At 40.8% G+C, this 25,186-nt stretch overlaps 1 protein-coding gene across 5 annotated transcripts in view; it reads right to left on the bottom strand.

The window, feature by feature from the left end:
• Ube4b (ubiquitination factor E4B) overlaps positions 1-25,186 on the bottom strand; it is a 114,121-nt gene that overhangs the window by 17,272 nt on the left and 71,663 nt on the right. For all 5 annotated transcript variants that reach the window (XM_071617334.1, XM_071617336.1, XM_071617335.1 and 2 more), the window contains 12 exons: positions 23,998-24,081; positions 20,989-21,045; positions 20,314-20,430; positions 20,123-20,221; positions 19,264-19,377; positions 17,695-17,893; positions 14,918-15,056; positions 11,754-11,853; positions 10,250-10,377; positions 8,961-9,059; positions 7,886-8,121; positions 123-249 (listed from right to left, as the gene is read on the bottom strand). In XM_071617334.1, coding sequence (XP_071473435.1) covers positions 123-249; positions 7,886-8,121; positions 8,961-9,059; positions 10,250-10,377; positions 11,754-11,853; positions 14,918-15,056; positions 17,695-17,893; positions 19,264-19,377; positions 20,123-20,221; positions 20,314-20,430; positions 20,989-21,045; positions 23,998-24,081 — 1,499 coding nt within the window. The remainder of the gene's footprint in view (positions 1-122; positions 250-7,885; positions 8,122-8,960; positions 9,060-10,249; positions 10,378-11,753; positions 11,854-14,917; positions 15,057-17,694; positions 17,894-19,263; positions 19,378-20,122; positions 20,222-20,313; positions 20,431-20,988; positions 21,046-23,997; positions 24,082-25,186) is intronic.

Here is a 25,186-nt window from a genome sequence, read left to right as displayed (position 1 = left end):
ACACCTGGGATAAAATGAGGCTGAAACCAGCAGCCAGCAGCAACCCAGCTGTGAAAGCTTTTCAGCTGCAGCCCTGTGATTTGCAAGAGATCAAGCTGTGACATCAGGGGCCCAATACTCACTTGAACTCCTCCATAAAGGTGCCATGGTGAGCTATGTTTTGCCAAAGGCTTTTAAAAATGGTGCTAATGTGATAGCGAATCGTGAACTTGTCATAGAACTCACTGGTGGCTCCAGTATGCTCAACATCTAAAGAAGAAAAACAAAAAGATTAAGGAACACGTCCTTTCTCATCTTTCCAAATGCAGTTACTGCCACAACAATAACATGGAGGGATAGATCTGCAGAATCAGAGATGTGGTAAAATCTTGCCTATATTTTGCATGTAAGCAAGAGAGAGATTATGAGCTGGTCTTTTTTTTTTTTAATATTTATTTTTTAGAAGTAGTTGAAAACAATACCTTTATTTTATTTATGTATGCTGAGGATGGAACCCAGGGTCTCGAACATGCCAGATGAGTGCTCTACCACTAAGCCACAACCCCAGCCCTATGAGCTGGTCTTAAAGACAAAAGTTTCACAATAAAGGTCTGGCAATAAGAGAATATTTAAGGAATGGGCTAGAGAAACAGGCATCATTCAGATGGTTATCTAATCATCAATGACCAAAAACTGAATTATCATACCCCCAATTTTATATATTTATTTTTTTTTTAAAGAGAGAGGGAGAGAGAGGGAGAGAGAGGGAGAATTTTAATATTTATTTTTTAGTATTTGGCGGACACAACATCTTTGTTTGTATGTGGTGCTGAGGATCGAACCCGGGCCGAACACATGCCAGGCGAGCGTGCTACCGCTTGAGCCACATCCCTAGCCCATACCCCCAATTTTAAATTAGAAATTTAAAATCAGAAATTCCACAGCACTTCAAATGCACATCCCAAGTGGAAAATTGGGATAAATTTTATTGAAGGACATGCACCTATTAAACGTGCCTATTATTTTATATATTTTTGTTTCAGGCACATTTTCTTTTACTCTTTTTTTTTGGGGGGGGTGGGTACCAGGGATTGAACTCAGGGGTACTTGACCACTGAGCCACATCCCCTGCTCAATTTTGTATTTATTTAGAGACAGGGTCTCACTGATTTGCTTAGTGTCTCACTTTTGCTGAGGCTGGCTTTGAACTTGCGATCCTTCTGTCCCAGCCTCCTGAGCCACTGGGATTACAGGTATGTACCACCATGCCTGGATTCTTTGACTTCTTTGGTGTATGTGTGTGTGTGTGGCGCGCCTGGGGATTGAACCCAGGGACACTTTACCACTGAGCCACATTCCTTGCCCTTTGAATTTTTTATTTGGAGACAGGGCCTAAATTGCTTAGGGCTAAATTGTTGAGGCTGGCCTCAAGCTTGGGTCTCAGCCTCCCAAGATGCTGGGATTATAGGCATGCATCAATGTGCCTGGCTATGCACATTTTCAAGATGTACTAAAGTAGAGAAAAACACAGTTAATCCTTCATGTACTCATTGTTCATTTACCATTTATCAACATCCCTGAACCTATTAAAATGGAACAAAAATCAAACTTGATTATATAAATCAAAGGCAAACACTTCAGCCTGAGAAATTCCAGAATTCATTACAAATTTTAAAAAGGGGACTGTGTCAGGTCCCCTAACTCAACAAAGACATTATAAAAAAAATGTAAATTAAGTTACCATTTTTAACCTATCAAATTGGCAGACATTACAAAAATGACAAGACTGAGCGGAGGAGAGGATCTGGGGACACAGGCACAGTGTACATGCTGGTGAGTGAATGGTGACACAAACCCTCTAAAGGCAACTGGCAAAACAGCATAGACCATCAACATTCTGCTGACCCACAAATTCTACCTAAAGAAAATGCACACAAGCAGTTCAAAGACTGACTTCTAAGGACGTGAAGGAGGTACTCCCCTGCACCCCCCGGAATAGGCCTTGAGCTTGCTAGGCAAGTGCTCTATCACCAAGCTACTCCCCAGCCCCAGGGCAAAATACCATTTTTTAAAAAAATAAATATTTATTTTCTAGTTGTTGGTGGACACAATACCTTTATTTTATTTTATTTAATGTGGTAATGAGGATCAAATCCAGTGCTTCATGCATGCTAGGTGAGTGCTTTCCCTCTGAGCCACAACTCCAGCCCAAAGTATCATTTTTATTACAGAACAAATATAAATAATCCAAATGTCAAAGGGAGACTAAGAAAAACTAATATATCATAATATATTAATAAGTGAAAACTGAAGACAATCAAATAAAACTATGGTTTGAGCTCAATGACATTTAAACCCAATCATGTTTTAAATTCCTTCATTTATACGTGGTGCTGAGAATCAAGCTCAGTGCCTCACACACCCGAGGCAAGCTCTCTACCCCTGAGCTATGACCCCAGCCCCCCAAAAGACATTTCTTAGTATTAAAGTGGAACATTAAAAATATTGCTAAAAAGCAAATGTCTACATACTGGTCTTCACTAGTGCCATTTTATTGTGGAAAAGTGTAGCCAAATGTATGGAGAAGTGATTTAAGCAGAGCCTGCAAGAGACATACGGGGGCTCACAGGGCCTCTACCATCTAAGACTGCCTCTACTGTCTGGAATCTGTTTCAAAGAAACAGAGGCTAAGCAACTATCCCTTAATTATCACCCAGCAACATACTTCTTTCAGTATTTTTTTATTCATTCCTAAATTTCCCTTACAATCATACCAGCCAAAGCTCTAATTCCCAAGTTCTAGGAGTCTTTAAGTGACCTTGACTCCTGTTGACTTCAAGATCTTCATCCTGAGCCTCTTGTAGGTTTTCTTGTTGAGTTCTTTCTTGATAACATTGCCACCAAGGCCTCAAGTCCTTCACATCTGCTGTCCCCTTTGCCTGCCACACTGTGTCCGAGAACTTATGGTTTCTGCTTCTCTCTCTCTCTTTTTTTAACATTTTTTTAGTTGTAGATGGACACAATATCTTTATTTTATTTATTTATTTTTATGTGGTGCTTGCATGTGAGGCAAGCGCTCTACCGCTGAGCCACAACCCCATCCATGTCTCATTTTTTTTATTTATTTATTTATTTATTTATTTATTTATTCATTAGTTTTTGGCAGACACAACATCTTTGTTTGTATGTGGTGCTGAGGACCGAACCGCGGCCGCACGCATGCCAGGCGAGCACGCTACCGCTTGAGCCACATCCCAGCCCCCATGTCTCATTTTTAATGTCCCTCCAAAATCATCTTCTCAGAGACCTTCCCTGCCCAGTCTCCCACAGTAGCTTCCAATGCTGACTCCAGGTCTCTCCCTTATCTGTCCAGCATCTGCTTCCCAACAAGACTCTGATCTGAGGTGGCAGGGATGTGTTAAGCATCTGCTGAACCAGTGACAGAGTCCACTCTGGTCATGCTGGACTTACCATTCAGCTCTGCTTTGAGGAAGGTAAGAGTCTGGAAATAGGTCTTACTTTATCAATGTTCTTTCCAGTCCCCAGAGTTTTTTCTTAAGTTCAGACTATTGTGATACAATAACTACTCTTCTTTTAAAAATAATTTTATATTTGAAACAAAAATCAGAGCATAAGCATTTTCCAAGCTAGAAGACTCTCTGTGTGGCACCAAGGAGCTTATTCCATGGCTGGACCTGGCATAGCAACTATAATTCACGCCTGAGAATCACACACCTTCAGGGCCAGACCTCATCAGCAGCTCTTAACAGGGAATCCAAGGGGCCTGGGACAGGGTCTCTGAGGGCCACCTACAGGGCTCTTGGTGGCTGGGAGAACAGAAGAGTGGCAAGCACACCTGTGCTCAGTCCAACTGCTGAGGTTGCTGCCACTTGCTAGTTAATGACCTTCAGCAAGCTTCTTGATCTTTCTAAGCTTCAGTTTCCTCATTTGTTAAATGGAGATATTTATAGTGCCTATCTTTAGGACTGCTATGTGGATTAAGTGAAAGGATTAGTGCATACTGGGTGAGTGCGCTATTATTAGGTCAGGTATCAACTATCCCTGAGTACAGAGGTGGTCCAGGCCAGAGGGCACACTGCCCCACCACAAAGGGGAAAAGAGAGAACAACACCCACCCACTGGCTCCTGGGAGACTGGCTGTGGGCTCACCGGTCCCAGCACCAGTCCCATGTAGGCCAGAGACCCAGCCCTGGTACTCAAATGCCAACACACACATACTCTATCCTGGTGCATGGTGACAGGCCCAGGGTACTAAATAAGCAAGCACTAAATGCCTTTAACTATTTTTTTGTATTTATTATTAACAATATATGTTTACTATAGAACTAAGAAGTTCAGAAAATAAAAAAAGGCAATAAAACTATTTGTAATTATTATTATTTGAAAAAAAATTTAAACTTTATTAATTAATTTATTTTTATATGGTGCTGAGAATCAAACCCTGGGCCTTGCAAGTGCAAGGTGAGCACTCTACCGCTGAGCCATAACCCCAGACCCTTAAAATTTTTTTTTAGTTGTTGATGGTCCTTTATTTTATTTATTTATGTACTTATTTATTTATATGCAGTGCTGAGGATTGAACCCAGTGCTTCACATATGCTAGGCAAGCACTCTACCACTGTGCTATAAATCTGGCCCTCATAATTATTTTTTAGTTTAATTTTTTTTGAGAATTTTTTAATATTTATTTTTTTTAGTTTTCTGCGGACACATCTTTATTTGTATGTGGTGCTGAGGATCGAACCCAGTGCCGTGTGCATGCCAGGCAAGCGCGCTACCGCTTGAGCCACATCCCCAGCCCTTGGTTTAATTTTTAAAAATAGAAAATTATTCAGGGCTGGGATTATAGCTAAGGCATTGTGTTCATTGCAACTGAAAATATTTCAACGGGGCTGGGGATGTGGCTCAAGCGGTAGCGCGCTCACCTGGCATGCATGCGGCCCGGGTTCGATCCTCAGCACCACATACAAACAAAGATGTTATGTCCGCCGAAAACTAAAAAATAAACACTAAAAATTTCTCTCTCTCTCTCTCTCTCTCTCTCTCTCTCTCACTCTTTCTTTAAAAAAAAAAAAAGAAAATATTTCAAAAAAAAAAAAACTATTCATAATTCTCTTTTTCAAAAATAACCAATTCATGGGCTGGGAACATAGCTCAGTTGGTAGAGTGCTTGCCTTGCATGCACAAGGCCCTGGGTTCAATTCCCAGCACCACAAAAAACAAACAAACAAGTAAACCAATTCACCATTATACCTTGATGTATGTTCTTCCTGCTTTTTTGTATTACACATATTTATACAAAAACGTGGGTGTTCTTTGTCATTACTTGGCATTTTCTTTACTTTTTGTTAACCCCTTGATGTGAATAACACCTTATTTTTCATTTCACTGAATTATAAATAATACTGTGGTGAACACTGTCATGGATTAATACAAATATACATTTACAAGCATTCCTCTTGAATAAACTACTAGAAATTAAATTTACAAGTAGGAGGATATGCTGGTCATCTTGCTGTGGTCCATCAGCTCTAAATCCTCTTTTCAGCTTTGCTTTGAGATTCAAGGGCTGGGACTCTGCAGAAGTTTTCCTTTGCTACTGGACCCTGTTTGGGTTGCCAGTAGGGGGTGCTGCAGGAGAACTGGAAAACTGAAGAAGAGACAAGGTCTTTGCTGTTCCTATCAAGGTCAGTTCTCCATCCCAGCTCTCCAGCTATTAGCAACCTTGAACACCCTCAGAGATCCTCACATTGTTGAAGCCCTTGGTCTCATAGCTAAGTTCTTGATGGCTGCTTCCTGCACCTGTACCCCAGTGGTACTGTTTTGCTGAGTCAGTCCTCCAATATGTAGATCAGTTCCCTCCATTAAATTCTATTAAAATTGTTGGTATAATTCTATTTTCCTGGCTAGTCCCTGACTTACATTAAAAAAAAACGGGGGGGGGGGGGGGGGGTGCTGGGGATGTGGCTCAAGCGGTAGTGCGCTCGCCTGGCGTGGGTGCAGCCCGGGTTCGATCCTCAGCACCACATACAAACAAAGATGTTGTGTCCGCTGAAAACTAAAAAATTAAAAAAAAAAAAAAAAAAAAATAAGGCTCTTGGTGTGGACTACCAAACAGCCTTCCAGAAAGTCTTTTTTTCGTAGGCTGGGGACTATACCAGGGACACTATACCCCTTAGCTAAGTCTCCAGACCTTTATTTTTTATTGTTTTTGAAATTTTTGAGATTGGGTGTTCCAGTGTTACCCACGGTGGCCTCAAACTTGCTATCCACCTGCCTCAGGTCCAGTTACTGGGATTACAGGCCTGCACCATCTTTCACAGCTCAAAGGGTTTACCAACTTACATTTTCATAAGTTTCACAGCACCGATTTTACACAGTGGTTACAGGGAGATAAAATAGGTTCTTGCACATTATTTCTCTGTAAGAGTATTGGGTATTTCTAGCTTAAAAAATAAAATTGGTAGGTAAAAAGAGGTATGTCATTATTATTTTAAGAAATGTTTACTTATTCAATTTCCTAAGCCTGCCATGTACAAGCATCACACAAGGTCCTATCCTGCATATACTCTTTGTACCTCAACGATCTGTGTTTGTTCCCACCAGGGCCAAGAGGTGAAGAGAAGGACTTTCGCTCAATAAGGCTTTAACCCTGGGGTGTCCTCTGCTGTTAACAAAGAAAGGATACTGACCAGACATCCCTGGGTGGTGTGCTTGGCTTTAGATTTAAGAGGGTATAAGTAGAAAAGGAAGAAGGCAAGAGACTCTTACCAGATGCCACAAAATAATAGCGACAAAGGGAATGGCAGGTGGACAAATTCTTAGAGCTCTCTTAAGTGGAGACAGATGATGGCATGGCCCCAAGAGAGCAGGAGCAGGTCTTGGTTGAAGGCAAGGATGACTGTCCAGGAGAGCAGGGAACTTAAACTAGCTGCCGCTGGGATCAGTAAGGGGGCATGCTCTTGGGCTGCCTGAGTTTCTTGTAATGGCATGGGGAGTGTGGTCTTCAAAATGCCAAAGACCTGCTCAGAATACGCTGGGGGCAACAGAAGATAAGAAAGCAAATAAGAATACTTGCTTCCTGAGAAATTTACAAACTGGCAGGAAACCGGTCCACTTGTACAAATATGTGCCCTTGCCAGAGTACAGTGAATAGGTCTCCTACATAACAGATCAAAAGTCAAATTAAAAATTCAAAAATTAGAGTACAATTCAGCCAGAAGAGGAGGGTGTCCTTGTGTAGTGTCTCAAGTTCTCTACTGTTTGCAGGGTAACCCAGCACCAAGAACTGGGCCTGGCAAATGGTAGGTACCTGGTAAACTTCTCAAATTAATGATTGAGGGAAGGTTCCCAGAGGCTCTCAGAAATCCTGACTTCACTGGTTAGAGTGGGGTCAAGGATACTTTTTTTTTTTTGTGAATGTGTGTGTGTGTTTGTGTGTGGGGTGCTGGGGCTGGAACCCAGGGCCTTGTGCATGGTGGGCAAGTGTTCTACCACTGAGCTACACTCCATCTCTAAGGATGGGCATTTTTAACAAGATCACTATTTTTCCCACACTTTGGAAACTGAATTACAGGGAGGTGCTACAAAACCAATGCTGTTAAGATCACAGCTAAAATAAACCAGGAACTTTAACTCAGATTAAAAATAACCAACTTGGAGAACTGATACCAAACTAAGCCTGCTACATATCAGAGATTACGATGCAGAATGGTCAGTGTAATATTTCAAATGTTCTGCAAGAAAAAGAAGCAACAGCATATGCTCCACATGCAGTAGGTTGGCAGGGTCTGAGGGGACCAATTTAGAGTAACTTCACTTACTGGCATAGGTGACCTTACCCAAGCCTGCTCTTCTGTGCTACAACACACACCCAGGAACCTACCTGTGTAGAATTTCATCAGGGAAGGTACCAGCAACTTGGTGGAGAGAGGATGGTTCTCAATCATTTCAAAAAACTTTTGGGTTCGTGGTTGAACAGCAGGGTTGGTCATAAACATGACTTCTACCAGTTTGGCCACGAGGTATGGATTTCGGATGTAGTTCTGGTTGCACAACATCACAACAAGGAACATCACAATATCCTGAGTGCAGGGCTCATAAAGCACCTGAGGAGAGTATCTGAATAGAGGGAGGAAGGGCAAGAAGTGAGTCTATGGAATCATCTTGTGTGGAGGCTGGTGTCACTGGGGGATAAACAGGAGTAAAGACACTCAGTTCCCTTTAGCTTGCTAAGTTCAAAGTGACTGTCACATTTTTTTTTTCTTAAACTCATTTATACTAATTTTGGATTTTTCTATTTATTTTATTTTTTTGTTTCTTGGGGTTGAACCCAGGGGTACTCTTTCACTGAAAGACATCCCCATCCCTTTTTATTTTTGAGACAGGGTCTCACTAAAGTGTTGAGTATTGCCTCAAACTTGTGATCCTCCTGCCTCAGCCTCTAGGAATGTCCTATCACACCAGGCTGAATGCTTCTGTTAGAAAACTTTCACAATTTATGTTTTGTGACTGTTTATCTATGTATAATTTAATCATTCCCTGCCCCCATACTGAGTATACTACACTTACCATTTTGTCTTTTAAAAAATCTTTATGTTATTTATTTTTATGTGGTGCTAAGGGTGGAACTCAGTGCCTCACATGTACTAGGCAAGTGCTCTACCACTGAGCCACAGCCCACTTTACTTTTTTTTTAAAAAAAAATTGTTAATGAACCTTTATTTATTTACTTATATGAGGTGCTGAGAATCTCTTGAGATGTTCATTACTGACTGGTATGGACCTGCTGACGCAGTGGTTGATTTATCTTTCCAGTCCCTAGGCAGTATTCTGTTAAAAACAGTCCCATAAAATTTCAAGTTTAAACTGGACACCTGCAACATAGTTCATAATATCACAAACAAATTAAGTATGCATAGGAACATATTAGAAATATATAACAAGTCAAAGTCACTTACTGTACAATAAAAAATAAAAATTCAGCAATATCTTCTACATAAAACTCAGGCAATGCTGCAAATACCTTGGGGACATCTGAATTTAAAGGCAGTGTTATGCTGTCAAAAAGAAAAGAAAAGCATAATTGGCAGAATGAAATCATAGCACACCAAATTCTGAGAAACACAACATTAGCATTAATTAAGGAATATTACATTACCATTAAATATATACTTTATTTTTTGGGAAAACCCTTCATTCTATAATACAACTATGTAAAAGTATAGAGGCGAAGACCACAACCAAAATGAACAGGGAATAATGAAGACACTGGTTATACACCAGGGGACATGAAATGTTTCCCCTGATTTGGTATCTTGTTAAAATTAATGCAGTAGGGCTGGGGTTGTGGCTCAGTGGCAGAGCGTTTGCCTAGCATGTGTAAGACACTGGGTTCAATCCTCAGCACCACATAAAAATAAGTAAATAAAACAAAGAACTGTCAACAGATAAAAAAATATTTTAAAAAAATTAATGCAGTAAATACAACGGGAAGGAAATAACAAGGACACATTTGATGATGTATGTGTAACTCAAACTGTTCGAGCCAGCAGAGCCACGAATGTATTTTACGTAACATTTTTCTCTGAAGAGAGGCTGGGCCAGTTTTATCACAATGGTGACACAGAGACTTCGTAATAACCATAAAATAATAATAAATGAAATAAAAATAGCTATCTAGAGATTCTGGTTGATAACAAAGGTGACTGATGCCATCTTGGCTTGCTCTCTGGACTAGTTGGACATTTTCCTGGACCTAGCACTTAGGAGGACCTAACACCCTGCTATCACCAGCATTTTGCTTCCAGTTTACAGATTTCTTTTTATTTATTTATTTGTTGTAGCTGTAGAGGACAGAATGTCTTTATTTTGTTTATTTTTATGTGGTGCTAAGGACTGAACCCAGTACCTCACGCATGCTAGGCAAGTGCTCTGCCACTGAGCTACAGCCCCAGCCCTACAGATTTCTTTTCCCATTAATTAAAGATTTTATAGCAAACTTAAAAAATATTGTCAAAGTTAAAGGGAAAAAAAAAGGTACTGATGTTCACCTACGGCTGTAACTAATTACAGGCAAAACACTGATTAATATTGACCAATGTCACAGTCTGTGTAAAGATAATCTGCAGACTGGGTAGTGAATTCTTGGTAGAGTAAGGTTTTGACTTCAGTAACCACCTCTGCGAACAGTGAAGACGACACAGCCCACACAAGTAGAGACGAGGCAAAGAGGAAAGAGCACACTCACTCGGGATATGCAGGGTCCAGGATGCGGAGCAGCAGCTGAATAAGAAGGCCATAAAAATTCAGACATCTTCTCAGGAAGCTCTCGTCAAGTAAGCCAGCGTCAGCACAGGCCTTGCACCGTACCAGTTTCTGTGGAAGTAGGTGTGCCCCCAGCCATACATTAGTCAGGAGCTGAGGCCTGCAGTGTGACTGGGCAGGGAATGGGACCAGGATGTGGGAAACCTAGGTTCTAGAGCTTGAAGAACTTCCTCTCTACCTAGCTACTGGTTGCTGGTTGTGCAGCCAAATCTTTCTTTTTCCTGAGAAAAACACAAAGTAGGCCATGCAAACCACTGAGCACAAAGTCCAGCTCACAGTTAGTGCTCAAGATTAGTTATTACAGAGTTGGAATAACGTGGTTAGGGGAGGGTTCGACAGGGAGGCCCTGTAGGTATCAGGACAGTTAGTGGAAAAAGCCACACAAATCCACATCAGAATTCCAGCACCACCACTTGTGAGCTGCCCTCAGGCAAAATGCCTGTCCAAGGATACCGTCCCTCCTCCAGGGACTTTTGTGATAACACACATGCATGCGCACACTGACACACAGATTTAAACAATTCAGTGACACCTCATCGAAACACATCTGTGGACTGCTTCAGACCCCAGAGAGGCCCTGGTTTATGCTGCCTCTTGCAGTGGTCTAGTCTATTAGCAAATGAAACACTGAAATCTTAACATGTACCAGAAACCAAAGACAGGTTGATTCCATGTTTCATCCTATTTATCAATAGGGAGCATGACCAGCTAACATTCAGATTTATAATCCAAATATGAGCATACAAAAAAATGTATAAATTTGCTATCTAGTTTTCCCTATCCGAGGCTGGCCAGTATTCTTTTTCCTTCTTCAGTACTGGGAATTGAACCCAGGACTGTGCACATGCTAGGCAAGTGCCCCACCACTGGGCTACCTCCCTAGCCCTTTTTATTTTGAGACAGAGTCTCACTAATTTGCTGAGGCTGGCCTGGAACTGGCAATCTTCCTCCTCAGGCTCCCTTGAAGCTGGGGTTATGGGCATGTGCAACAATGCCCGATCAGCACTTGTTTTTAGTTCATCACGAGCAGGAATATTTCCATCTATCTTCACGTTCCACACAACAGATTGTTTTCCATTAAAAATGAAGAGTGAGGGGCAAAGGAAAGAGATCTTGCATTCCCACAAATCCTGCCTGTGCTGGAGGACCTGTGCAGAGGCAGCATGGCAGGGACACTGCGCGAGGGAGGGAAAGGGCGGGGGGCTGAACTGCAGGCGCATGTGCACGTTCTGTACTGAGACTGAAGTAATTACATGTAGATATGTGAAAGGTATCAACATGTTTTTAAAATGTCCTATTTTATCTTGAGGAAAAAGAATAATTAAGAAAAAATAAGGACACTAAACTACTTACTGAAAACACATATTCTGGTAGGAAAATGACTATTATGAGGCTGGTCTATAATTATTCCAATTAACTATACAAACCTTAAGCTGAGTTTTACAGCGCTTCAGCATTTCGCGGTGTCTAGTTGCCAGCGGGGAATCTTTCCACTGGCTTTCATTATTTTTCAAATCTTCTACAGTTCTGAAATTAAAGATTAACAGTCAAATGAAAAAAAAACACACATATCCATTTTCATCTATTCATTTTTACCATTTCACTGACTCTCAGACATAATTTTTTTTTTAACATTTAAGTATATTTAAAATCACAGTATTTTTTTTTTTTTTTTTTGTAGTGGGGATTGACCCCAGAGGTTCTCTACCACAGAGCCATATCCCCAGACTTTTTTCTGGTGGGGGTGCCAGGGATTGAACTCAGGGCGCTTGACCACTGGAGCCACATCCCCAGCCCTATTTTGTATTTTATTTAGAGAAAGGGTCGCACTGAGTTGCTAAGTACCTTGCCTTTGCTAAGGCTGGCTTTGAACTCGCAATCTTCCTGCCTCAGCCTCCTAAGCCACTGGGATTACAAGCGTGTGCCACCACGCCTGGCCACTGCTGGCTTTGAAAATGGAGCATGGGGGTCATGAATCAAGGAGAGCAGGTGGCTTTCACAGGCTAGAAAAAGCAACCCTGAGTTTAGGACTTTGGACTTTCATGACTATGGAAGAGAATTATTTTTGTTGTTTTATGCCAATAAGGTAAGATTGTGATTTGCTGCAGCAGCCATAAGAAATTAATATAATGACATATGTGGTTAACAGTACCAGATCAGGTGACAGGGACGTGAGTTTCTACGACTACTATGGAGAAGCAGAGTCCTACAAGTTACCCAGTCATAATACAAGCTAAATTCACAACCTCCCTGGGGCTCCTAACTCTAAGCGAGGGCAAAGACTGGGACCCCAAGAGTTCAAATGGAGGAGTCTGGGCGAATCTGGTAACTTCAAGTACCCAAATATCTTAAGTCCGCTGTGGAGGCAGCTCCTGTAATGATCGCTCCTGACTGACTTGCCCTTCACCCTTCACCGTCTCAGACCCAAAATAGAGTCCAAACAAGCACCGCCTTGAGAACGAATTACAAAATAAGAATAAGCATATATATATAAAAGTTATTGATGGGCCTTTATTTGATTTATTTGTATGTGGTGCTTAGATTCGAACCCAGTGCCTCATGAATGCCAGGCAAGTGCACTACCACTGAGCCACAACCCTAGCCCCAAGAATAAGCAGATATTTGATAGGAAAAAACATGGCAATATTTGCTAACGTGTGGTATTAGCTTTCTATTGATGCTGCAACAAACCATCCCAAGACAAAACACATTTCTTGTCTTAAAGTTTTAGAGGTCCAAAGTCTATAACAAGTTGGCAGAGAGTTCCTTCTGGTGGTTTAGGGGGCATATTTCCTGGCCTTTTCCACTTCTGCGGTTACTGGCTGTCCTAAGCTTGTGACAAATCCACAATCACTGTTTGAATCTACATAAGCCTCTCAAGAACTGATACTATAAACTGATAAAATTAGCAGAGATTAGGAAAAACTGAAAAAAGGATCAAATACTTTACCTGAATGATATATAGATACTGCAGTAAGCACAAAAAACACATTCTTTTTAGGTCAATAAGGAACATTTGCTAATGTAGATTTAGGCTATAAAGTAAGCCTCAAAAAATTTTTGAAAGAGCTGGGGATGTAGCTCAGTGGTGGAACGCTTACCCCGAATGCATGAGGCCCTGGGTACAATCCCAGTACCAAAAAACTAACTGAATAACATTAAAAGAAAAATAAAGAGGATACCATGAACAACTTTGTGCCTGAAAATTTTAAACTTTAAGCAACTGACATAAAAAATGATATGAAAATATAAATAGTGAGCTGGGGATGTGGCTCAAGTGGTAGTGCGCTCGCCTGGCATGCGTGAGGCGCTGGGTTGGATCCTCAGCACCACATAAAAATAAAATATAGATGTTGTGTCCACTGAAAACTAAAAAATAAACATTAAAAAATTCTCTCTCTCTCTCTCAAAAAAATAAAAATAAAAAAGAAAATATAAGTAGTCTTATACCTGTTAATTGAGTAAAATGCATAATTAAAAATCTACCAGAGGACATAAAAAAGCCCCCCCTCCCCATTAACTGGACATGACAAATTTCAAGGTTACAAGTGTCTCTCATCTGCAGCTTTGCTCCAGGGTTTCAGTTACTCATGGTCAAGCACGGTTAAGACATTCTCTGGGACAGATTACATTCATGTAAATTTTACTACAGAATGTCACTGTATTCTATTTTACTATTGCTTATTGTTGTTACTCTGTCTTATACCTGTATTTACAAACTCAACTTCACCTCAGGTACGCACGTATAGGAAGACACACAGCAGACAGGTTTGGGAGCACCCGTAGTTTAAGACAACCACTGGGGATCTTAGAAATATCCCTTGGGGAGAAGGGAAACTACTACATTGCTACTCAACGTTGTATTAGAGATTATAGCCAGCATGTTAAGGTATAAAAGCACAAGAAAGGAAAAAAGAAAATCATCTATATGATATGTGGAAAGAAAAATCTGAAACCACCTAAAAGTAAACATTAGGATTAATGAGCGATTTGAATAGGGTAGATACATAGAGGTTTGCCACAATCTCTCTCATAGCCAGACTAAATCAAAAAGCTCAAGGGGATTTTCTATTATTATTGCAAATATCTGTTCAAAAAACATTTGCTTCCATATTGCTGTGGCTGCCACTTGGGAAGCAGCGCTTGGGTGAGGAAACACAGCAACGGTGCTAATGCCCTGGAACCCAGGCTGCTATCTGGCATTGGGACTCTATGCTGCGGAACACCGGGCGAAAGGGGAATCACAGCTGGTAGTGATAAATCATCTTGATTATCAGAGGAATGATAACTTTGGTGACTACTTTGTGGTCCAGGGAGAGAGGGGTATGTCCAAAAGCCAGGGAATCCTTAAAAGTACCTCCGAGTAACACTCTGTCCAGGGAACAATAATGAAAGCTGCGGTATCCACAGAGGAAGAGCAAGGGCTTAGAACACTGGGAATCGGGGGATCAGTTCACCTGGTGAAGAGCTCTAGACAACGGAGGAGCACGGATGTGGCATGGAGGCCAACAGCACGCTGTCACAAACACCCCACATTCAAGTCTACTGTCACAGTTGGCAATCCCAGGACACACACGGGTCGGGCACATACCTATTTAGCTCCCGGATGGCCCGAAGTCTGCGAATATAGCGACGGCAACTAGGCAGAATAGAGAGGTGGTGCGCGTGCAGGGTAAGGAAGAAGCATTCCGTAGGGAATTTCGGCTCAGAAAATGGAGGCTGATCTCCATCTAGGAAGAATAACACAATTCACTAAGTAAAATTTATCACAAGTCTAAACCAGGGGGAAAGCTTGATTCAGAGGGAATATTTCACTTGAATTTTAAGAATATTTTTTTAAAATTATAAATTTAAGCAAAGTCACAAGAAGAATTGAATTCCTGTGAGCTCCATTTAAAGACCAGGTGTCCCATCTGATTAAATGTCTAAATAGATGTCCATTCACAAAAAAATTTTTTTTTTCAGGGACAGCAGAACTGGGGACTGAACCCAGGGATACTTTATTTATTTGAGCCATACTCCAACCCTTTTTATTTTGAGACAGAGTCTTACTATGTTGCTGAGGGTCTTGTAAGTCACTGAGGCTGGCCTCACACTTGTGATCCTCCTGCCTCATCCTCCCGAGTCTCTGGGATTATAGGCCTGCACCACTGTGCCTGGCAATAATCTTTTTATTTTAGTTGTAGATAGCCACAATACCTTTACTTCATTTATTTATGAGGTGCTGAGGAGCGAACCTAGTGCCTCATGCGTGCAAGACAAGCACTCTACCACTGAGCCACAATCCCAGCCCTGATAATAATTTTTCTTTCTTTTTTTTTTTCAAACATATTTTTTAGTTGTTGATGGACCTTTATTTTATTCATTTATTTATACGCGATGCTGAGAACTGAACCCAATGCCTCACACATATGAGGCAAATGATCCACAACCCCAGCCCAAATCTTTTATCATGTGTCTTCCTGATATATTTATAAAAACATTTCCACTTTCTAATACACATATATAATTTAAATCTCAAAACAGCATTAGATCATATTAATAAGCTACTGATTGCATAGCCATGTCCCCCATGTCTGTTCTGTTTTTCCTAACTTTTCTCTATTATAAACAACATATTGGGGTTATATAGCTGGGAAATAGCTCAGTTGGTAGAGTGCTTGCCTCATATGCACAAGGCCATGGGTTCAATCCCCAGCACCACACACACACAAAAGTCTTAAACAATATACTGCTGTGAGGAACTATGTGCAAAAATTACTCCCTCACCTCCTGGCATTGGGAATACACTCTGAAAACTAGGTTACTGGAAATCATATTATTGTATATTCATCCAAAGATAGATAGATAGATAGATAGTTATAGATGGAGAGCATGCCTTTATTTGTTTATTTTTACATGGTGCTAAGGATTGAACTCAGTGCCACATACATGCTAGGCAAGTATTCTGCCACTGAGCTATAGACCCAGTCCTATATATATTTGTTTTTTAATTGACAAATAATATTAGCACATATTTGTGAGGCAAGATGTGACATTTTAGTATATGTATACAACATGTAATGATCAAATCAGGGTAGCTGATATACCCATCACCTCAAATATTTATAATTTCTTTGTATTGGGAGCATTCAAAAGCCTCTTCCCGAGCTGTTTTGATTAAACAAGTAACTGATGTCAATCACAACTACTCTACTGTGGTAAAGAACATTAGAAGTTGTTCCTCCTATTCAACTGTACCCAAACTGGGTGCAGTGGTTCACACAACACCTACTATTTGGGAGACTAGGGCAGGATGATCACTGGAGTCTAGGAGTTTGGGGCTAGCCTGGGCAACTAGTAGGCCCGGATTCAAAACAAACAAAACAAAACCAGGTTAGGGGTGTAGCTCAGTGGTAGAGTCCCTGCCTAGCATGCCAGAGGTAATGAGTTTAATCCCTAGCACCACAAACAAAACAACCAACTACACCCTTGTACCCATTAATCATTTTCTCTTCATCCCCGCTCATTAGTATTATAAATTTTATTATAAATTCCCCGAATTCATGTTAGGTAGATTATTTTTATTAAATATTCTTTCTTCACAAACTTACATTCTTATAGAGCTCTTATAGATTACTTTGGTTTTGGCTAATTTATAGATAAATAATGCTAACTTGAATTTCTTTCAATTTGTACCATTCCTACAAGTCTCTTCCTTCCCCCAAATATATTTTATTTCCCAAGATGTATATATTACATATGTATGTTTATACATTAAGGTATAAACATACATATGTAATAAGGTAATACATAATTATATGTATTACCTCTGATAACAGGTTCATTTCCTAAATTCTAAATTTCTTCTTCACAGTTGGGCCAATTCCTACATTTGGTTTTCTAAAGTTTTATTAGATTAATAGCCCTTTGGCTCTTGGAATTTATTGGTCTACAGATAGATTCCGAGATTCCGAGATGAACACCAACAGCCATTCACTCAAAAGAGAGTCAGATGCTGAGCTTATTGTTCACCCTGTCATTAAATAAAGTTTACAACACCAAGATAAAAGATTAACAATCATCACATCTGCAAAATATTCATAATTTCAAATCATTCAATGTCTGTGGAATATTTCATTAACATTTTAATTTGTACAGTATAAACTCCATATAATAAGCTGCCTTCAATTTTAATATTTTATTTCTTCTTCAATGTGTCCATTTGTTCTACACATCTATTTGCTTTGGCTAATCCATATAAAAAGGTTTTACAGCCTGAGTTTATACTGTGCACCCGCAGCATCTCATCTGTGGAAAGGGGATGGGGTGTGTGAGCACTCAGCCTCTAGAGGGAAGGGCAGCCCCGCGTGGTCTCATGGTACTCACAGAGTTCAGCCAGCCAGTCGTTCACGTCCTCCATTGTTGCGTTCACTCGAGTCTCATCATTTGGGAGAGTGACGCGACATCTTGGGTGGAATATGTACGTGGGGTCAACTGTTTCCAATTTGATTTTTGTACTCAGCTGCTGCAGCACCCAAAGGAAATTCAGCATAAATCCATCCGTAGATACCAACCTATCATCTGTCTGTGAAGTATGAAAACAACTTAAATCATGATCTGAGTAGAAATTCTGGCACAAATTTTTATGAAAGCAGACTGAACATTCAAACATGACCAAATCTCAAGTCAATGACAGGACATATGTTGCCACCACTGTCACTTATCAGCAGGCGTTAACAGGTGAGAGTCATCAACTGTGAAGTTTTACACATTCTATCACTAAATCTTCCCAATAATCCTAAGAGGCCAGCAATACACACGTGGGGGTCAATATCACATTCTGCTCAGGAAGAAACGAAGGTTTGTAAAATTTAAGAATTTTTGCCCAACAGCCTCAAAATGAATAAGGACAAACAGCAGACATTGCTTCCTTTTTCTTCATTTTCCCTCAAAAACATCAGAACAACGATCTCTACTCCTGAGCACATGTCATAGCTTTTCCAACTGATGTCGTGGTATAGTTCTACGTTAAACAATGTCAACCACTGTACCAGTGATGGCTAACACCAGCCGAGCAGTGCTATGTACTAGGCTCTATTCTAACAGACTACACACACCAAACCCACAGGTTAGGCACTATTATCACACCAGTTGGTAAATGAGAAAACTGAGGCACAGGGAACCAGGGTCTCACCTTTAGTAAATGGTAAAACCACAACCCCAAATCACCAGATCTGTGCTCATTTGCATCCTTTTTTTTTTCTTTTGAGCACAAGTGGTCATATCAACAATAGTTATTAACAACGTCAGAAGGAGGCCTTTTAAACTCTTCTACTCAGGCCAAGCAGCCCTACTCACAGCCTCTCTTCCTGAGGCTGCTGTACCTCGTGACTGTGTAGCTGGGCTCTTTGGTCCACTCTGACCCCTTTCCATACAGCAGATTTTGAGGTTTCCTGGCTGAAAGCCTTGCAGGAGGTTCCCAGCACAATTCTCATCAGATAAGCCTAGGGAAGCCCTGCACATCCCTAACCCATGACTACCCTTTTCTTTCCTGTTCACTCTTCCCAGCCACAGAGGTCTGTGTGTTGGGCACCAAAGTTGGTCCATTTCTACAGCCTTGCAATGGCTGGCTTTCTTATCAGTCAGGGCTCTGATCAAAGGTTACCTCCCCAGAAGCCTTCACACCCTAATCAAAAAATCACTCCACACCTTCGTTCTGGCATTCTATGGTTGTTCTCAAGCCCTTTGCTTTATTTTCTTCATAGGTCTTATCATAGTTCGTTTATGGTCTACTCACTAATCCAAAGAACCCACGCTCCACAAGAGCAGGAAGCCTTTCTGTCTCAGTGAACACTGCATGCCCAGTTCTTAGAACAATGCTTGGAGGTGCTGGGCAAATCTGGGTTAGATGAACAGATTTAAGGAACAACTAAAAGCAGTCTCCAGGAGCCATACCTGCATCTGTGCTTTCTTCATATTGGCATTGACGACAGCTGCCATGTAACCAAGAGCAGCCTCTCGGGTTTCACCATTTAACAAAATACTATGCAGAATCTTGAAAAGCTCTTGCTAAATGGATTTTTAAAAAGAAGAAAAAAAAAATTAACTTCATTTTGAACACTACTCCTTTTTGACTACAAGAAGAGCTGGCCCACTTCCCACTCCCTACTCTCCCACCACCACTCATGTCAGTAGAGCCTGATGATAGAAGAAATGAAGAACTTGTGTGCACGCGACCGGGTTGAGGTCATTAGCAGAAAAGCATCATCAAGAGTGGAAGAGGTAAACAGAATTTTAATAAAATAGTCTTTGTTATCTTCCTTTCCACAATCAAAAGTATCTTAATTACCCAATCCTGTAGTTTCTTTGCTTTTACATTTGGACCTGAAGACACGTTAATATACATTTGGGATAAGTGGGTCAGCAAGGTAAGTGCACAAACTAACCGCTCTCACTCGACCTCATGACAATAGGCAAGCGGGAGAGAGATTATGGCCACCAAATTTAGGACTAGTTCCTGGTTCTGCTAAGTAAGAGAGGCAGTGAAGAATAGTTGCAGTTATTATATAAGGTAAGTGGGGGCTGGTAATGTAGCTGAGTGGTTCAGTATTTGCCTAGTAAACAGGTCCCAGAACCGCAAAAGACGAAAATAAAATGTTTTCAAAAAGACATGAGTTACTGATGTGCACCACATCTTCTTTTTTAACTATCATTAACATTCATGAATCAGGCAGCAGACCATCTACAGAAGGAGCTCCCAAGGTACACAGCTCATCTTTCATTCATCCTTTGGATTCATTTTCTGAACACCTACCCTTCCCAGCTCCAAGTAATGCTGTAGTGATTGACTAACGACACGAGTGTTTTCCAGGGTAATGGCAGGCCCTGAGAAATATTTTTCAACCACTTTAACCTGAAAAGAGAAGAAAAAATAGTCAGCATATAATGTACATCTGGGAAGAAATCTGAACGAGAGCAGCAAATGCAAATGGTCACCACACTTACATCGTCTTCTGCAAAGACAGAGAAGCTAAAGAAGGCCCCCAAGTAAGAGAGTCTCTGCAGCTCCCGCCCAGAGCCAGGGCTTAAGGATTTCGGCAACCACAAGGGCAAAGAGGCAACCTAGGCAGAACATGGAAGAGGCCAGTCACATTACGATTAGGCTAACGAGAAAGGACGTCACAAGTAGAGTTCTCAGTGGGTAGTCCACTCAGATAGCACTGGCCACCAGCACCAGACTGAAACCAACCATCCTAAAATACAAGGCACAAACATGTTAGGATTCCTGGTGATGTTTCCTCGCCTCAGATAAGAAAACCCTTCGACTGCTCTACATTTTCACAAGATACTCTTTGAACTTCTAAGTTCCAAGATATTCTCTGTGGAGTTCAAATGTACCATTCTTACACTACCCAAAGGACTCAAGCACATTTTCCTATAAGACTTGCTATTCTAGATGTATAATACTTGTCTTCCTGTGCACCCCACCCCCAAATTCAGAACTTCATTGCAGGAAATAAACCACATATAATGGAAGTTTAGCAATTGACAGCCCTCTAGATGGGCTACTTCCACCAAACATCCTTCAAGAGAGGTCTTTGAGCTGATTTTATTCTGGAACAGCTTCTGCCTTGTGATAAATTTACTGTAAACGTGCAAGCACATCAGGCAGGCACTTACCAAATTGCACACGGGGTGTGTCTTCCCAAACTTAGTTTCACAGAGCTCACCTAATGCCTAGAAATAAGATAGAATCAATCAATTAAAGTATCACATCTCAGACTATAGTCACAGGTAACAGCAAGGGACAGCTTCAACTACTGCTATACACTCATGTGCATTTTCTCTAGGATGGCAAGATGTTTACGACTTTTTCTACTTAATAAATTAATACATGTGCATCATAAAAAAAACCTTCAAATGACACCGAAATGTAAAGCAAAATTATCAACCATAAGCTTTACCCTCAGATATAACCCTGCAGATACTCTGATCAACAGCTTGTCAGAATTATTTGTGCGCATCTCTACAGAGAAATAAAGGGGTATATTTGTTCAAAAAATATGTATTTAGTTTACACCTTTCCACGTGAAAAAGATCTGTTTCCTCAGTTTTAGGGGGTCAGGCTTGCCAGTGTTAACCACGGCTATTCTTACAATTCAATATGCTATTAAATTCAGAACAAACTGAAAAGCCTGACTTGGTTTCAAGATATGTAGTACTGACGAGAACTCCAACATGTCCCTCCAGCACACCAAGCATTCTCACGCTGGAGAAGTGGGAGAACGGTTTCTACACATGCCGTTTACCGTGGCCACAGTAATTCAATCACACAACACTGAATGTGCACTTAACTTTCTCTGTGATTTAGACGTAGCTATAGAAGATGCCGAGCTACCAAAGGAAGTTTTTCAGTTGATACTTTTAAGCACTCTTGTGACTCTGAGAAGCCTCTGGGGCCAGAGTTCCCACTGCCTCTGCTGCATGTCAGCATCACAGGGGAGCCTCGGCAAACCCCAATGCCATGCCACTCCCCCACAGTTTAGTTCCCAAGGCCTGTGGCAGGGAGCCAGGCATCAGCACTTTTAAAGATCCCCGGGGATTCCAACAGAGGACAGAGTAGGGCCCACTGACCAGATAATCCCTGCTCCTTCTGATTTGAGCCTTCTCTCCTCCTGCCTGTCATCACTGCATTCCTCCTCGCTGCACCCTCATTATTATACAAGTATCAATAAAGGCCCCAAATAAACTTAGTATCCACCACAATGGAGACTTGTGTTTTTTGACCAAGGACACTTTTTTGATCTGACACTGAACGTTTCTCAGTGAAAGATTAAGCTAATTCAAACCACAACCCAAACACCAACAATTCCAGAAGGAATATCTATGATACAGTGCTAATTAGTGTTAACTAAAACACTGCATGACTGAACTCCAACAATGAGATCACTCCATTTCCTGTTCTGTGTGCCACAGATAGAAATTCAACGAATAAGGATTAACGCATTTTAATTAGGAACTTGAATAGTATGTGCAATGGAGAAAGCTCTGGCATAAATGCATTCAAAATTACTTTAAAAGTAAGAAATCTGTTTCACATTCTGATTTCTACACATCACATTTAACTTTTAGCCTGGTTTTTGATGATAGTTTTATTTATTTTTTTGCTGTACAGGGGACTGAAACCAGGGGTGCTCTACCACTGAGCTCCAGTTCCAGCCCATTCATTCATTCATTCATTTATTTATTTTCTGGGACAGGGTTTCATTTATTGCCCAGGCTGCCCTCAAAGTTGGGATGTTCCTGCTTCAGCCTTCTGTGTTGCCTGGATTATAGGTGTGTGTATTCAGGCTCAGCTTAACTTTTTTTTAATATTTTTTTAGTTGTCAATGGACCTCCATTTTATTTACTGATATGTGATGCTGAGAATCGAACCCAGTGCCTCACACATTAGGTGAGCACTCTGCCACTGAGCCACAAACCCAGCCCTAAGCTTAATTTTTAAAAAATTTTTATTAGTTGTTCATGGACTTTTATTTTATTTACTTATTTATATGTGGTGCTGAGAACCCAGTGCCTCACACATGCTAGACAAGTGCTCTACCACTGAGTCACAACCCCAGCCCCCTAAGCTTAATTTTTTAAACACAGAAATGCATCCTCTGTGAACCCCTCAGTTTCAACATTTACCAATGTAATTATCAAACTGTTTTGTTGTGGTTTGACTTGTGCAATGGATTATGAACATGTTAAGGGGGGACCTATCTCATGAGCTCCCTGTCCCAGTGCCAAGCACAGGACAGATCCTCAGTAAACAATGAATTCATGGGTAACAGAACCTAATTAGCAGAATAAGTAAAAGGAACAAATAAGGTCTTAAAAAAAATCCATTTAACCATAGCCTCAATTTACACAGTCTGTAAGTATATACTATGTAATATATAGTAATTTCATGTTTTGATCTTTTTTCCTTGATACTTCTAGAATGAAAAATACTCGGGAACACTTGAAGACATTTTTCTGGCAAAATGTCAAAGAAGCAAATTGAGAATAGAAAAGAGCTTCTGATTTTTGTCCGAGTTCCAATGTTTTCAAAGCAGTCCAGATGTCCCCTAGGAATCCAGGTTCTGTTCAGAACTTGAGCCTGCTCTGAGTGCTGCAGGGGCTACTCAGACCAGTGTTCTCAAGGAAAGCCTCCAGACAAAGCATGTGGTCTTAGGAACAAGAGAGTCACTCTGAGATTTTTCTGTGCAAAGTCAACACATAAAGAAAAATTATATTACTTTTCTTGGTGTAACTCTGCTTTTTAAATTTGTAAATATTACTAATATTTTTATAATCAAATTTCATCTCAGATATGGTATGCTCACTGTATGGGGAATCAGAAGGGTACCACCAATGATCATGGTCATCTTTTTTTATTGGCTACACTACGTCGCAAAGTCCATTTTAGTCAGGGCATGGCTAGTGCCATCCAGGGTAGGTAGGGGCTGGGAGTGTGGACTGGCTGTGGCCTGTCCTTGCCGAGGTCTCCACTGCACAGCAAGCGCTCTGCATGGCCAACACAAGGACTGCATGTTTTAAATTTGAAACCAAGTTGATCTTAGACCTGAAAGGAAAGTGTATGTTAAAATTATTTGACAGAAAAACACCTACTGAATATATTAAAGAAAAAGAACTCAGTTTTACCATGAGGGGGTACTTAAAGTAGTCACTATCGAGGGAGCATTCTTTGGCAGCAAGAGCCAGGCCTTGTAAAATGGGGATAAAGATCTGTAAGAAAAACACAAATACAACATTACAAAAACGAAGAATGGTAAATGTCTAAGAAGGTGCTGGGTCTAAGTGCCCAGGCATCACCGCCTCTCCTTCCCCAAGGAGAATCCCTCTTCATACAAAGGAGTCTAGAACCAAGCAAGAGTGTTGATTTCTCTGTTGATAAAGCTAACTATGAAGCGATGCAGCTGAATTCTCCAGAACTGACAGCATTCTGATGAACCCTAGTACTCCGGCGGGACGGCCAGTGATTCAACAGAAACCCACAAGTGTGCAGCCACTGAAGGACTAAGGGTCCTTGCTCTCATCAACTACATTCCGCACATCTCAGAAATTATGTTCTTGATTATCAGGCTTCTGTAAGCTGTGAGGAAGTAAGACTAAATGGCCAATACTTTCTCAAGTCTATCAATACTTTAAAAAATCCTTTAATATTTTGAGGTAAATAAGAAAAACACACCAATGATGGATGTTATCATTAAACATAATTGAGAGCAAAGAGATAGCTAATTAATGCTCAAATTGAAAAAGAAAACGTAAGAGCACCTTGCCTCCAAACACAGTGTAATTAACACAACAACCGACACTCAGATTTACTAAGGACACTCAGATTTACTTTTATAAGTTCACCATTAACACTGGGTAACACTATGCCAGATTTGCCAGCACAGCTCATCTTCAAATTGCATTATGTACCCACTGATCCACTCATCTAGGGAGTGATTGGGATTCAAGACCAATACCATCAAGTGGAAAGCATGAGCAGCAGCACTCTGAACACCAACAAGCTGTAAAAGGAGTACTGAGAAAGCCGTTGGAAAACCTGAAAAACTACCAACTTCCTCCCATCTGTGTGAGCACCTCTGTATTTTAAAAGCACAAGAATAAAAAAGGTGCCCTAGATTTTAAGTGTCTGCTGAATGTCCTGAGGTATCAACAGCTCTACAAGAGATCATTGTAGTTTGTGCAACTTCAACAATCAGGGTAGAAGTAATGTAGTTTCACAAGCTGGGAAAAACAGACAAGAACCTCTCAGGCACAGGGTGAGGAATATCAGTCTGTAATTTAGAAGGAATGGCCAGCAGAAGTTCCAGAATCCAAA

The sequence above is a fragment of the Marmota flaviventris genome, chromosome 10 (genome assembly GCF_047511675.1).
Source record: "Marmota flaviventris isolate mMarFla1 chromosome 10, mMarFla1.hap1, whole genome shotgun sequence".
Lineage (NCBI taxonomy): Eukaryota > Metazoa > Chordata > Mammalia > Rodentia > Sciuridae > Marmota > Marmota flaviventris.
This window is presented reverse-complemented; position numbering and strand designations above follow the sequence as displayed.